This window comes from Uranotaenia lowii, chromosome 3, assembly GCF_029784155.1.
Source record: "Uranotaenia lowii strain MFRU-FL chromosome 3, ASM2978415v1, whole genome shotgun sequence".
NCBI lineage: Eukaryota > Metazoa > Arthropoda > Insecta > Diptera > Culicidae > Uranotaenia > Uranotaenia lowii.
The window spans coordinates 19,766,204-19,782,044 of NC_073693.1; the positions used below are offsets into that span (position 1 = coordinate 19,766,204).

Consider the following 15,841-nt stretch of genomic DNA (forward strand, 5'->3'; position numbering starts at 1 on the left):
GAAATAAGAATAGAACCACTTGAGTTTTTCTAACAAAAGCAAGATTATTTTCAAAAATTTACTGTGTAAAAGTGAATAATAATGCTTCTACGAGTTGTTTGAATAGAAAACTGCATTTTAGGAGTTGAGCTTTAATTCTTTATCAAATTACTAACTTTCTTCATTGAAATGACGTGAAACGATGAAACAAACATTCGGGATTAATTTTTAATCAGAAAAAATAGGTTGGAAATCAAAAACTTTGATTTTTTTCAGTAAACCACACTTTTTTCCAGTTTCAAGTCGTAGATGGCAGCACTATCTTGCAGTTAAAACCAATTTTTGTCTCTATATTGATTTTCCAGGTTTATTTAGGCCCATATTCATCATTTTGAAGTATTTTCCCATTACAGTTTTGTAGAAGTTCACGCTGCAAAAAGCTTTTCCGGATTGGCAAAAGAATCACCAACACAAAAATGTACAACCGCCAAAATTCCTGCTAATCTCAACTTTCAATTCAATTGCAAATCAAACCAATAATACTGCTAGCCGTCTGGTCCATCAAGCTGCATCCCAAAGAATAACTTTATTCTGATAATCGGTCCAAAAAATTCACTTTTAGTGACCTTCATGCAATTCTATTTTTTTGGATTTAGTGATCTTAGAATTTCCAAAGCGTTTACACGGTACATGTATTTATTTCTTGACCAAAATCATCCAACTATCCCTAATCAATCCCGGATATTCGAAAATGGGCATGAATTTGGTTAAATGGCAAGATAGTGCTGCCATCTATGACTGAAAACTAGAGAAATAGTGTTTGATTATTAAAAAACATTAGTATTTTTGAATTTCAACCTGGTTTTTGGATTTAAACTCAGCCTCAAATCTATGTTTCACCATTTTGCATCATACTAATGAATGTTAATGAAGAAATCAAGCAGTTTGATAAAGTTTTATAGCTCAAATACCTAATTCCTTAACGCTAGAGGACCTTTGAAAACCTTTGGAATTCTGGATAACTCCTAAAATGCAGTTATTTATTTAAATAGCTCGTAGAAGCATTATTATTCACTTTTACACAGTAAATTTATTCATTTATTTATTTGGTAACAAATCAACGGATCACATGTTGATCCCAATGATTAAAAGTATATAAAACAAGTCTATTAAAATTAAATATAAAAAAAACTACACAAACTACACTGTTCTAAACGTAATTAAAATTTTTCTTCTGAATAAATCCCTCGATGCATCAAATTCAAAGTGTTCAGAAAATCGGTTGAACGTCCTGATAACGCCGATCAGTGCACTATTAGCGCCGTAGTTGTTCTGACGAAGAGGAGTGTAGAGCAGTAGATTCCGGTTTCGTAGTCCTTGGGGTCGAACACTGAGATTAACTGATTCCAAAAGCGAAGGACAGTCAATTCTCGAGGCCAGGATATCGGAGATATGTAAGGCCCGTGTAGCTGCTCAGCGGGCTTGTAGCGTGTCTAGGCTAATGAGGTTGCAGCGGTTCTCGTAGCTTGGAAGGTGGAACGGGTCAGACCAGTTCAAATGTCGTAGAGCATATCGCATAAACCGTCGTTGCAAAGCTTCGATCCGATCAGCGCCATTCTGATAGAAGGGGCTCCAAACAGCCGACGCGTACTCCAGAATGCACAGTGGTCAAAAATACGAAAAACGTGATCGTTGCTTATAACTTTTTTAGGTCACATTTAAGCATATTGGTGTCTTCGGAAAAGTTTGTAAGTAAAATCAGCTCGATAATAAAAATCTATTATTTTTCTGATTAATCCCTCTACAAGTGAGATAAAATTTCTAACTTCTCTGTTATAGGTTTTAGCTCTTTGATGTCTTCGACAAACTTGTTTAAAATCAAATTTTCTACAACTTTGTCTCAGATGCCAAGTTTCTAAAATAATTATTAACCGAGATACCGGCCAAATACGAAACTTAACCTCTAAAAATCAGTTTTTTAATAATAACTTTTTTCAGTTAGTTTTAAATTAATAATATGTTCCACAAAGTTGTTTGTCTAACTAAAATACACCACTTTGTTGAACATTTCAAGTTTGTAAAATGTGATACTGCAGAGCTATGTTAAAAATATTACCGAAAATAGGGCTTTTTCATGCCTTATTTTACAAACACCGGGCAACATCGGACAGCCCGCTTTAGATGCAAAATAAAGTCGAAGATTTCGTCTACAAGATGCAGTTACAACCGTCAGTATCCACTTGTATCCAAGCGAGATACATCAATTTTAATTTTCCATGTTTGCATTAAAAACAACGATTTTTATGAAACTACATATAGCGCATTGGTTGTAGAAAATTTGATTTTAAACAAGTTTGTCGAAGACATCAAAGAGCTAAAACCTATAACAGAGAAGTTAGAAATTTTATCTCACTTGTAGGGGGATTAATCAGAAAAATAATAGATTATTATTATAGAGCTGATTTTACTGACAAACTTCTCCGAAGACACCAATATGCTCAAATGTGACCTAAAAAAGTTATAAGCAACGATCACGTTTTTCGTATTTTTCAGGCAGTACACGTCTCTAAAATCCTAAAATCCTAAAACTTTTGAAACTAATCTAGTTTTTGTTGGAAAAACTCAAGTGGTTCTATTCTTATTTCGCACCCCTTTTCCACATTTTTGGTCCTCAACGCCAATAGCTACGTCCAAAAAAAGTAAACTTATGCTTGATTTATCCGTTAAGCAATTCAGAACAATCTGTGGAAGAAAATTTTCGTAATTTTCAATCATTCATATTTTAACAAGCAAAACACATAGTGGTGCTATTCTTATTTCGCTCACTTTATATAGAAATCTGCAGACAAAAATTTTACAAAAGCCAACCTAAATTTGAATACCGATTATCTATGGCATTGTTTGGCGTTAAATGAGCAATTTTTCAGACCAATGAATCGATCTAATAAACCGCAAATCTGTATTTAAAAGATCGGTCTTCCAAAGATCGATCCAAGATCGACTAATCCTACACTATGTTCTGATTATCAGTTTGGATATACGGTTTTCTAATCTTGTAGTTTTGAAGTCCAGTATATTTTATTGTCTGTTTGACAACCTAGATTGAAAAGCCCATCTAAAAAGTATTGTAGACCAAATCCGTACAAATTATTAGAAGTTGAGTTTCATTTTTTGTTTAATTTCGACATCAATATCAAAGGAGAGTATTCGAAAAAATGCAGCACTTTGTTTTGTGAATAACTTTTGAATGCATGGCTGTATATTCATGGAATTATCAGCGAAGTTACCTGGTAACGTAATGTTCTTATGTGCTTATTTTAGTGGTGTTCTGTCATGTTGTTTTTGAGATAGCGTTCAATGAAGAAATTATTTGACTTTTATTTTACAAATCAAGGCTATTTTTGATAACGTTTTCTGTTTCCTGGAGCTTGCCCTTCAAAAAAACTCAAAATTTTGAATTTGGTCGAAGTTAGAACAAGTTCAGCCGATTGTCCTCCTTCGGCAGAAAGACAACATATTTAACTTTTTATCACTCCACCACCGTTTTTGCATAATGGCACGATTCTAGATTCAATTTAAATAGAGTATAATCTTTGTGGGACCTATTGAACTGCTTTTCAGAGAAAACGGTCGCAATTGGAGGAAGTTTTCTATGTATTTTTAGCTATTCATTGTGTCAATCGTTTTAAAAGACTGAGTAATTTGCCGTTTCAACAGATCGTTAAATTTTTCAGTTTTTCCTTGTTTATATCAGGGAAATAGAGGCGAGACTGGCCAACGAAAAGTTTTTGGTTCGAATCGTGCAAGGTGATCGCTAAAGAGTTCGTTTTGCTGTCCATTACGAATTTTTTTTTCAAAATATCTCCCTACAAGTTGTACAAATATTATGCGCACGCGCTTTTCTTCCTTGTAAAAAAAAGTTAGGCAAATTAATAAGTCAGCTAGATGAACCATTAAAAAAATTGACTTTTTTTATCACTTACTCTATCAATATTTTCGGAGTGAGTTTGAAAAACCTCTCACATTCCTCTCACTTCATGGAATCAATCATCTTCACTTTTATTCAAATTTTAGGTCACTATTGGATCCTCTTGGACTTCTTAAACGATTTACCATGTGAATTTCGGTCAAATAGTTGATCTCCAGCTGTTTTTTGGGTCTCCTTTTCTGGATTTTACTCAATTCTGCCCAACAAACTTTGTCAATGAACTTCAGTATTGGACGCTATCTAAAAAACCACTTGACAGAATTTCTTCAAATCTTGTACAAGCACAAATTACATTAAATACTAGGTAGCTTCACTGTTCTGAATTGACTAAATTGACTAAATTCACTAAATTGATTTCATCAATTTACATCCATGAATTCAAAAGTTATTCAGTGTTGCATTTTTTCGAATACACTCCTTAACAGCCCTTTTCAAGTTGCAATGAGATCGTGTTTCATTGTAAAACGTGCAGCATTGTAAAACTTAATTTGTCAATTTACAGAAGAAAATAACGTCGATATATTTTTTGTAGCGTTACATACATTTGTAGAATTTATAGTTGAGTGAATTTCGGAACCTAGCGTTCAATTTGGAGGTTGGAAAAATTTACATTTATTTTCTTCAAATAAGAAACGTTTATCGTGAATATTTTATCTCTGGTGTGCTTCACTTCAATAATAAAAGAAATACTATTCATTCTTTTTCCTATCCCATCCAGACACCTTTGTATATTTTCAAGAAAATTGAATTTGTCGTTGACGATAATACTTTTTCTCTCACAAACTTTTCTTTTTTTTGAGTCGTCAAACTAGGGCATCGATCTCTGTTTAAATCAAAGTTTTTGGGTTGATTAGTTCCAAATGTTTATATATGTCTGTCTACTTCAGCTTATTGTTTAGTTACTGAATAATTCAAAAACTTGAATCTATTGATTTCCTTAAAATGTTTGGAGAATGGGAAGAATATTTGTCAGAATAAAAAAAAATCAATCAACGTATGCATTACAAAAATGGACTTTTTTTTAGATGATGATTAAAAATAAAGTTGATGACAGATAATTGAGTTCTGTGAATATTCAATGAAAGGTCATAACATGAGTTAACTTGGAAAACTATACAGTACCCTTCCAAGCGGCCTTCCGGAGTTTTATCAAAAAAATCAAAATAGTGTATGGACATGGTTTTGCGTTTTTCATTCGTTTTCTTTCTCAATTCACCTTCAACTTAACACGTTCGTCGCCACGCTCATTTTGATAGTTTTACTAGGCGGGCAAAAAAAAAATTCTCGGAGCGAGAAAGTTAAGATGGAGAATCTTAAATTTGCAACTTTTAGCAAAACTGAGCGGCTAACTTGAGTAAGAGAGCGTCTTCCAGGAAATACACCCGTCACACGAATATGGGTCCCATGGCGACGAACGTTTTAAGCGGCGCATTAACAAAATTGTTCAATTTACCATAAATTTGCCATGAAGGAAAAAAAATTGTAAACATGAACAAATGAAGATTGTTTTTCATTTTTTTTAAGTTTTTATCAATTTTTACAAAAAAAAAAAAAAAAAAACTGACCGTTGCCTGTCTCTCTAAGCCCAGTGGAGATGAAAGCAGCTTTCTAGAATGTTTGTTCATTTTCGGACGATATTTTTAACAGTTTGGCCGGTTGCATCGACCTCCCGGCCCATCCGTAACCGGCCTTCTTTTGATGCTCTGATTGTTATCCTAGAGAGTGTCAAGACGTTTAAGATGCCAAAGCTGAAGTATCCGGCATCCACCAAGTCCCGTAAGATCATGCAAGGTTGCCGATAGCACAGAAAAATATATAATTTCACAGAATGTTGAGACAATTTTCATCGCGAAGTCTGTGTTACAGAACACAGAATTTTAGAAATATTCACAAATTTCTGAGAATTTTAAAATTTTGGACGTTTTTTTTTTCAACATTCAATTTCTGATGTCAATATAAATTTTGGATTATTATCTTTTAAATGGAAAACAAGATAAATTTGGTAATGTTAGTTGTTTTTTCTTCAGTGAAATGTAAATAAACCCAATTTGACATGACTTTTAAATGAAAATATTGGAAAAAGCATCACAGAAAACCATCCCTGAATTTTACGGTAAAATCACTGAATGTCAGAAATATTTTTCGTCAAAACACGGAATTTTTTTCGGCAACCTTTGTGAGGTGTCCGTTTTCTATGAGTCATGATCATGATCGATGCTGAATGAGAAATTTTGTAGGAGCGTGAAAGTGTAAACCCATGAAAAATTGGCAAATTTTGTCCATTTTTTTTATGCATACGTTAAGCAAAAATTCCACATTCCACAATTTGATGTTGTTTTAAATTCCAACGCCACAATGTTTAATTCAATTCCCGGAATTCTGATTTCAAGGAACCAGTGCTCAAACTGGAAACCCTGTCAGCAATAATAAGCTGACATAAAACTCCTCCTCGAAGCCAATCTCCCGGCCCTTCCTCAACACGTTAAATCGAGTCTCGGGAGGTATGGATGGAACCGACGAAGACTGTAAATATAGGCCTGCTGAATCGCACGTCTATTAGAGCTTATCGTAAACGGCATCCGCGCGCCCCCCTCGTTTCGTCCTCCCTAAGCATTTAGCAAGCATCCCTCTCCTCTCTCGGTGGACCCTCCAAGACCTTCTTGGTTTTTATTTGCGTTGCCTTGGTGTTCGGGTGAATGGGGGGAAACGGAAAGTCGCTGATTATGATGATGACACGTTGTCGTTTGGTCCTGATGGTGCTGCTGCTGCTGTTGTTTATTTGCGAGCCTACACAACATAGTTGGTCGTCTTTTATTTTTCTTCTCAATCAAGTTCCGATACTGGAGGTTTTTGGTGGTGCAATAGAAGATAGAAAAAAAAATGGATCATTTTATCACTGTTCGCCATTTTTTTTTTCTTCCTATTTTGGTGTGTCAGTTTGCTTATTGTGAAGATTTTTTTTTCATATGGTGGGTTTTGTGAGTGTTCAGAAAAATTGTCTTCACATGTAAGTTATCATCGTGGTTCGCAGGTTAACTTTTTTTTTGTTTAGAGGCAGAATCAGCGATCTTACTGCTTTTCAAAACTTGTTCGAGTAAGTAAATTTTGCTGGTGAAGGCGTCGAGTTTAGTTTCGATGGTTATTCATTGATCGGTTACAGTTGTCTTATCATAAAACCACAAATTTGGTGTTGTTAAATCATCCTTCATTAGTGTGTCCTGCGTGATGTCAATCAAGTGAATAAAAAAAATCAGGAAGTTGGAAATCATCTTTTGTAAATTAATTTTAATTTTAATTTTTATGATTTTATTTATAAATTCTTATTTGCAGAAAAAAATCTTGATCATCATCTGCCTGGCGATAACACTAGTCGTGCTAATAACCTTACTAGCGGTCTATTTATCGTGAAGTGGTCCAATTCGGGAACAGTAGCTCGAGCAGTTCCTCGGAAGGGGTGACCAGCTATTAGGATCCTCAACATTCGTCCCAAGTTTCCTCAACCATTGGTTTCCTGAATGATGGCTAAAAGTTAGATCCGAATTTAAGATTATTTTTGGACCGAACAACGGGGAGACTGTCCTAGGAAGTGCGCCACATGGTGGCGCCACTCACACTCTGTATTTAGCTTTGGTATAAAAATTTACCTGTTATCTTTAAGATGTAAGACGTATTCGTCCAGTTCTTATCAAATTGACCAGACAAATAGTCAGCTTTTTTTTTATAAGAACTGGGTTTTCTACATAAAGTCTTCTAGATAGTTACAATAAATGTAAGCTACTCGATCAACTTCATTCATAAATCTCATACATGAAGCAACATTTCTTGCCAAACGAATTGATGAATAGAAAACGCAAGTTTTTTTTTCTGACGTGACAAATGTGAAAATTTCGTAATGAATTTGACGATACATTTAATCATATTTCAATGCCTTCAATGGATAAAATAAATCCACTTCATACTAACGATTTTATTTGATTTAGAAGTTGTCGTTCGAAAAAACAAATAAACAAAACAAAATAATGCTTTGCTTTTGCTTAAAAAACCGTTTTTAAATTTTGTACCTACCTAATTCTTCTTACCCATTTTTAAGGATACTTCACGATTCACTCTCTGGAGCCATTGTGAAAATTTTATAACTCCGGACCAGTTACTAAACTCTTAAACTTTAAAACTTGTGCAATAACAAAACGATTTTCATAGAGTGGAAAGGTCAGCTTTTTCCATCTATTCTCTGGAGCCATGAATAAGATTTTATTAATCTAAGTTTCGAAACTGGTTTCAAAAGTGCTGGACCTCTGCGTTGAAGGCCGCGAATAATGAATTTTATGATTTGCATGGTTTTTAAATTACAATGTAAAAAATGAATCTATTACAAAAGTGTTTTTTAAACTAGGAAAACTTACCGATATTGTAAACTTTTCAAGGGGGTTAAAACCCCACGAGGGTTCAAAAATGCCAAGCAAAAACTCATAATAACATATTCCTAATCAAATTTTGATTAACGACTGAAATGATTCTCAAGAGTAACAATCTCGACTCAGAACTAAAGGCTAAACCTCGAAATCTTATCCAAGGTCAATAATTCTACTAGAGTTTTTTTTCCAAAAAATTCTAAATTGTTGCGCCCAGATTTTGCCACAGTTTTTGCACTTTATTTGCAAAATCATACAAAAATTTAAAGTTAATATTTATGTATTTGCGTCGTAAAGTCTTGAGTGAATTTTATCAAAAATAATGTGAATTATTTTTCGAAAGCTTAAAGTATGATTAAAAAATGACTGATGCATTTCGATAAACAAAAGTCAAGTGTTTGTATTCATGATTGTTATTTTATAATTTTGATATTGGAGAAAATGTCCCGGATTTGCACGGAAATCCCGAAAATTTGCGGAAAAATAACTGGAAAGCTTAGGTTCGAAAGATCACCGATTTTTTCTGTCCAAATTTGCTTCTATACATAAAAATTCAATGTCTAAGATAAGAATTCGGATTCTGTATTCAGTTTATTGTTACTGAACTTCTGTTTGGATCATCATTGGGAAAAAAAATCCTAATTCGAATCTCGGTTTTGCATTTCAAACTTCAATATTCAAAACTCAACATTTCGGAATTTGAACAGAAAATATTGAAAATTTCAAACCATTTCGAAGATTTGAAATTTTTATTTTTAATTATTATGCAGAATTGAAAATGAAGAAAATTTCATAACGGTGATCCATAGACCAGAATTGAAAAGTTCAAAAAGAGTCTCGTTATTCGCCATTTTCATTCAGATTCACTAGTAGAATTTTGAATAAATAACTGAAGAAAAAATTCACATTGAATCAATGCCAAAAATTCAGAATTCAAATAAGAGGTTTTCGGTTGAAATTCTGATCCAAATTTCACTTTTTTGGCTCTAAGAATTATTATCTGGAATTATTATCTGGAACTTAGATTCAAAAATCGGTTTAAAATTCGGAATTCAGTTTTCGAACTCAGGTTCAAAAGGCAGAATTCGGATACGGAATCAAAATAAAAAATCAGAATCAGCTCGATGTTTTATAAATCAAGATTACAATTTCAATGTGAGAATTTGATCATGGATTTAAATTACAGATGATCGCAGTTTCACAATTTTATATTCCATCAGAATCAGTTTGGAACACATACCAAAAGAAATCACAAATATAAAAGAAAATTGTTAATTTATCGGCCTTATCGTAGCAAACATAAATTACAGTGATTAATTTCTTTTTAAAATAAGATGTTGATTTTTGAGAAATCAAATGTTTTTAAATTTCATTAATAAATTATTAATGATAATGTTTTGTGGCAAAAGAACTTGTACATTATTTTCAAGATAAAATTCAAGTGAAAACATATTTAACTGGTTTTTGGTTGAGATTATTTATATTGCAGATTCTTCTCAAGGAAAGTTTCAATCTTATTTTTTTTATCGAGTTTACAAGAGTAGAAAAAAAATCTGATTTGAACCGCAAACTCATTCTCTTACTTTTATTCCTAAATATTTGATACAATATAACCAATGCCTCAAATGATCGTGCTTGTGGCTAAAAATAATTTGCTTATTACTTCCTAATTTAAGTGTTTATAAAAAGTTTCTTTTTAAAATGAAATTTCCAAATTTCTTATTTATTTTTGAAAACTTCTAGAAAAAAAATTGCAACTTCTAGGACTTGTTTTCGAAAGTTAGAAATTGAAATAAATAACTTACTAGTAATGTTAAAAAACTCAAACCTGAATTATTTAAAAGACCTTTTTTTACCATTCTTTATGTCTGCATTGTCCAAGCAAAAATGTTATAGGAAAAATTTTGTCAACAACCACCACCCCCCCCCATGAGCCGGTTTTTCTTACGATCCTGGCTTCAAGGCATTTTAAAAATAAAGCTGAACTGTAGAAATTAATATCAATATTAATCATTCTCAAAAAAAAAAAAAAATAAAACAAAACAAATTGTAATCAATGGCAGTGGAGTTTGAATCTACCCCTAGAGAGCAAAAGTTTCAAAGTAACCTCTTAACAAATTTGATAAAATAAAATTAACAAATGCAAAAATGCTGTTGGTTTGAAATTTGACGAATTACTCTTCAAATATTGTCAATAAATAAACCGTTAAATAACTAATTAAAATACGAGCATTTCGAATGTCATAATAAACAGCAAGAATTCTTAAGTTTGAAGTTTCTTTATGTTTGAATCAAGCTTGGATTGAAATCAATCGAGACCCGTTGAATGAAGAGTTGTAAGCTTATTTTTCTTGTTTGATCATGAACTGTCCAGTCACAAGTATTATTCCTTGAATCCACTCTCTGGAGCCACAATACATTTCCAAATAAAACTGAGTTTTTTTTAAACTGAAACTGAGATTAAAATTAAACAAAGAAGCTCAGTTTTTAGAATCTACTCTCTGCAGCCACAATACATTTTTTCACACAAAAGTGAGTTTTTTAACTGAAACTGTGATGAAAATTCAAAATTATACATAAGCAATTCTTAAGTTAAGTGAAAAATCTCAGTTTTTAGAATCTGCTCTCTGGAGCCACAATACACTTTTCATATAAAACTGAGTTTTTCAAACTGCAACTGGGATTAAAATTTCAAAATTCCTCGCATGCGATTTTTTAGTCAAACGGAAAAGCTCAGTTTTAAAGAATCTACTCTCTGGAGCCACAATACATTTTTTCATACAAAACTGAGTTTATTAATGGAAACTGAGATGAAAATTCAAAATTATACATATGCAATTCTTTAGTTAAGTGAAAAATCTCAGTTTTTAGAATGTACTCTCTGGAGCCTCAATGCACTTTTCAAATAAAACTGAGTATTTTAAACTGAAACTGGGATTAAAATTTCAAAATTCTTCGCATACAAATTTTTAGTTAAATGGAAAACCTCAGTTTTAAGAATCTACTCTCAGGAGCCATAATAAATTTTCATTTATAACTGAGTTTTTTTTAAACTGAAACTGAGATTAAAATTTTAAATTGTACGTATGCAATTCTTTGGTAAAGTTAAAAAGTTCGGTGTTAGAATCTACTCTCTGAGGGCACAATACATTTTTCATGTTAAACTGATTTTTTTGAACTGAAACTGAGGTTGAAAATTTAAAACTCTATGTATGAAATTCTCTAGTAAAGTGAAGTAGCTCAGTTTTAAGAATCTACTCTCTGGAGCCACAAAAAAGTTCCACGAATATGCATCAACAAAATTGATTTATTAAATTTTTCTCAAGAACTTTAACTTTTCGTTAACACCACCTTTGATTCTCTTATGTGAACCAACTTTTGGGTCTTCGATGTTTGGTTGTATTTAATTTGAAATTAGAATAGATTGTTTAAAATTTCAGGTTTTGAGCTCTGCTAATAATTTCTATTTGAAATCGAAATTCTGTACAGAAATGTTTACATACCTGCAAGACTAAGGTTGCCAGATTACCCGGTTTTGTCCGGGTTTAAGTATCCCGGTTAATATGGAATTCAGCAATAGTCAGGCCTGGTGCCTGGATTTTGCCCGGATTTTTCACTTTATTTGGCAAATAAAAAAAAATACAAATTGTGTTGTAATTTTTTATATATGCCTCCAAAGCGGCTTTTCTTGAACAATTTTTATAAAAATATCCATGAAAGATTTTTGGAAGTTTTTGATAATAAGATTTTAAATCTGCGATAAATTTTTGTGAAATTTTTTTTTATGATTTTTGTTAAGTAATTTTTGGTGGGTTTTGACAAAATTTTCTTGGATATTACCCGGATTTTTAGTCGTCAATTCTGAACTCAAATGCTCGGATTTTGCCAGGTTTTATGTAAAATTGCCCGGATTTCTCCGGCACGTCCTAAAAATAATCTGATAACCTTATTCATGACTTTTAAATGAGCTGTTTGATTAATTTCATATCATTAATTTTGGTAAGTCTTCGATGAGAGTTCAAATTCTTTCCTGCTTGAAGCTTTCTGTACAATTTTGACCTCAGTTTTATGCTTAAAAATATTGGAATTCGAACTCAATTTGATGTCTAAGATTCTTCGCATTAAGGGTAAAGGACAGTTTGTGTAATATAAGAAATTCTGAATGTATAAGTCTTTCACTTCACCAATAACAGCGGAATCAGAACGTGGCTGCAGATTAAAAAAAAAGTTTAGTGTGTAAGTGGAATAAACAAAACATTCCTGGGTCATCTAATACAAAAATTATAACAATTTAAAGTATTGAAGGAAGTTACCGTAATCATTATTGGAGTTTGAATTTCAATAAACCGAAAACTGTTGAGTGTATGTTTCGAAATTGTTTATTGGAATTATTTTTTTTAGAGAAGAAAGCCTAGAAAATAGTCTCTGGAGTTACAATATTTTCTAATAAATCTAGTTTCGAGTATTGAATTTAGAAATTTTATTAATTTCATGATGTTAAACAATGAATTTTATGATTGCTTGATGAAAAATAGATTTTGCTAATAAGCTAAAAAAAATCTAAATTTGAATTTTAATTTTTCTTTATTGAAAATAATTTAAAAAAAAACACTTGATTTTTTTTTAACTTCTGGTCAGTAAACCAAAATATATCGACAGAAAATGAAAGTCTTTGATTTTTTTTAATAGATTTGAAGTCATTCTTTAAATTTGTGTTAATGCCTTCCATTTCTTTGTTTTTTTTTTATTCCGGATTCAAATTCTGATCCCCAGGATTGCTTTCATCCCAATCGTTACGTTTGAATCAAACTCGAATTGAAGTCAATCCAGACCTGTTGAATTTAGTGTTGTAAGCTTATTTTTTTTTTATTTGATCATGAACTTACAAGTCATGGGTATTATTCATTGAATCTACTCTCTGGAGCCACAATGCATTGTCAACTAAAACTGAGTTTTGTAAACTGAAACTGAGATTAAAAATTTAAAATTCTACGTGTGCAATTCTTTATTAAAGTTGAAAAGCTCAGTTTTTTAGAATCTACTCTCTGGAGCCACAAGTGAATTGTTATTACAACTTGCTGCCAAATGTACTTCATGTTTTCTTATTTACAAGAAATTATTTGTATGAAATTTGAACTTCTTGTTTTGAATATTTGCTTTCAATTTTCTGGTATAATTCTATTCAATCAATCCGAAAACACTTGTTGCTTCATCAATATTGAAGAGTCACTTTCATAAATATTTTTCTCAACCCTGAACAAACTGTTAGCGGTGAAAATATACAAAACATATTCTTTCGAACAAATTCATTTTCTTAACTACGCCTAGATTTGAGATTGACATATAGCTAAATGTAAGGGAAAAGAGAAGACAAATGTTCCACTGAGTATTACTTCTAGAAGGCCTAGATGAATGGATATTTACTGTTAATGGGAATCTTTAAGTCAAGTCTGTAAATATTAGTTGTAGACAAAAAAAGGGGGTTCAACATTATAAGAGATATTGGAAGAAGAAAGAGTAAAACAGCTGAAGTCTATTGTATAAAAATAAATTATTGTTTGCAGTTAGAAATAAATCAGTAAAAATAGCGCGCGCTAGTCATCAAAAACCCGTACCAGTTGTTAGTGATAAAAACAATAGAATTGGTTATAAGTTTTTTTTAAATCCATTTGTTTCATAAATTTTTCATACATTGTTGTGTTCAATAATTGCGCGGCGTTTTTAATTTTTCAAGCTAAAACCGTAGGACTATGACCGAAATATATTCATCATTATTAATAATTTAGATGTTTTATTCAAAAAAAAAAAAAAAATTAAATAAATAAATAAATGATTTAAATTTTGGTTTGTTTTTTAATTTTTTTTTTAAATGTTCAACATTTTAAAGAATAGTTCTAAGGATTCTAGAGAAAATTCCAACTCTGTTCGTTGTTTCACAATTTTTTGGCTTCGCTGCCAGAAATATAACAAAGGTTAATTTCTCTTAAACTCGATCGTAGTTGTGGGGGTTGATTAGCTGGATTTCTTCTGTCCGAAAGCTGCCGGTTTTTGATGTTCACATTTCTTGTTGCTGCCCTTTTTCTCTAGCTGTCGATGGTGTTTGGGCGAGTTGTTTTTGAATGCTTCTTTTCATCGAAAATCACGTGGCTCTGTGGGCATGTCGGCTGCTTTCCGCTGATAACGAATGGCTAGATTCTTCATTTTTGTCGATTGTCGATATTAGATTCATCCCGTTGTCGATTATCGATATTCAATTTTTGATTGTCGATTTTCCATTTTCTTTTTCATATCAGCTTTTTCGATTGATCGATTCGTCGATTATTGCTATTCGACTTTCGATATTCGGTTTGTCGATTATCGATATTCAATGTCGATATTTTATATTTGTTTTTTTTTTTTTGCGATTCTCGATATTCGATTGGTCGAGTCGTCGATTTTAGATTCTCAACTAAGCATTTTCGATATTTGATTTTCAATTTTTCATATTATTGTCTTACGATTCTCGATTTTAGACATTCGATTTTCAATGTTTTTTTTATTTTCGTTTATCGATTCTCGATTTTTATTTATCGTTTCTCGGATTTCGATTTTCAATTCGACCTTCGATTTTCGATGATCTATTGTAGAGAATAAAAAAGATATTTTGGAGTTTGCCACCTCATCCCCAGTGCAGTGAGTTATGAAATTTGTTTCGAGCGATCCATCCGCAGTATGAGAATTAATTCGAGAAAGGAATGAATGAGTATGTTTGGTATTTTGTGTGATTATAGAAAGTTTTGGGAGAGTCCATAAAGTTTTATACAAAAAAAAAACTCTGTGCATGATTTTGATTATTACGAAATAAAGAATTTGCATGAATCTTTATCATTTTTGCTGGTAGTTTGCTAAAGTTGATTTGAATCAACCGGGTAGAAAACATAGAATTTATTTATAACTAGAGTATCATATTATCATCATTTTAAAAAAACATACCTCTAAACTATATCTACTAGAGATAGGCTTTTGTCATCGGGTTAGTCCATCTTAACAACAATCTAAAAAAGAGAAAAAAAAACGAAATCATATATCATCCAAGGCTTATTGGCACGGCCTCACACAAACTCACTCAAGAGAAAAAGATTGATGACAAACACCAATAAACAATAGCAGAATACACGAGGGAGATGTATCTAAATATCTCACCCAAACGCTTGATCAAAGAAGAAAACAAACAAACAAAAATATCCCCAAAGACATTATCAAAAAAAAAAAAAACTCTCATCTGGATCAGTTTGATGGCATTTTTTCGATGACACATTTTAGAGCTTCATATTTATTCTTGTTCTTCTTCTAAAATTTCATCATCTTCTTCTACTACTCCACAAGTTTTTGAAAGTTGTTTTTTGTTTCATTAACAACAACAGAGTGTGTTTCCTCTCTATCTTTGAATTCTCTATCCACCTTTTTTTTCGCGTTTATTTTG

The 15,841-nt window shown here is 31.9% G+C and overlaps 1 protein-coding gene across 7 annotated transcripts in view; it reads left to right on the forward strand.

The window, feature by feature from the left end:
- Positions 1-15,841, forward strand: part of LOC129751258 (syntaxin-1A) — a 154,700-nt gene that overhangs the window by 109,250 nt on the left and 29,609 nt on the right. For 2 of the 7 annotated variants that reach the window (XM_055746652.1, XM_055746653.1), the window contains exon 9: positions 7,298-14,138. The exons of the other annotated variants lie outside the window; for them this stretch is intronic. In XM_055746652.1, the coding sequence (XP_055602627.1) occupies positions 7,298-7,375 (78 nt within the window). In that variant the 3' untranslated portion in view covers positions 7,376-14,138. Of the gene's footprint in view, positions 1-7,297; positions 14,139-15,841 lie in introns of those variants that run through there. 7 annotated transcript variants of the gene reach the window in all.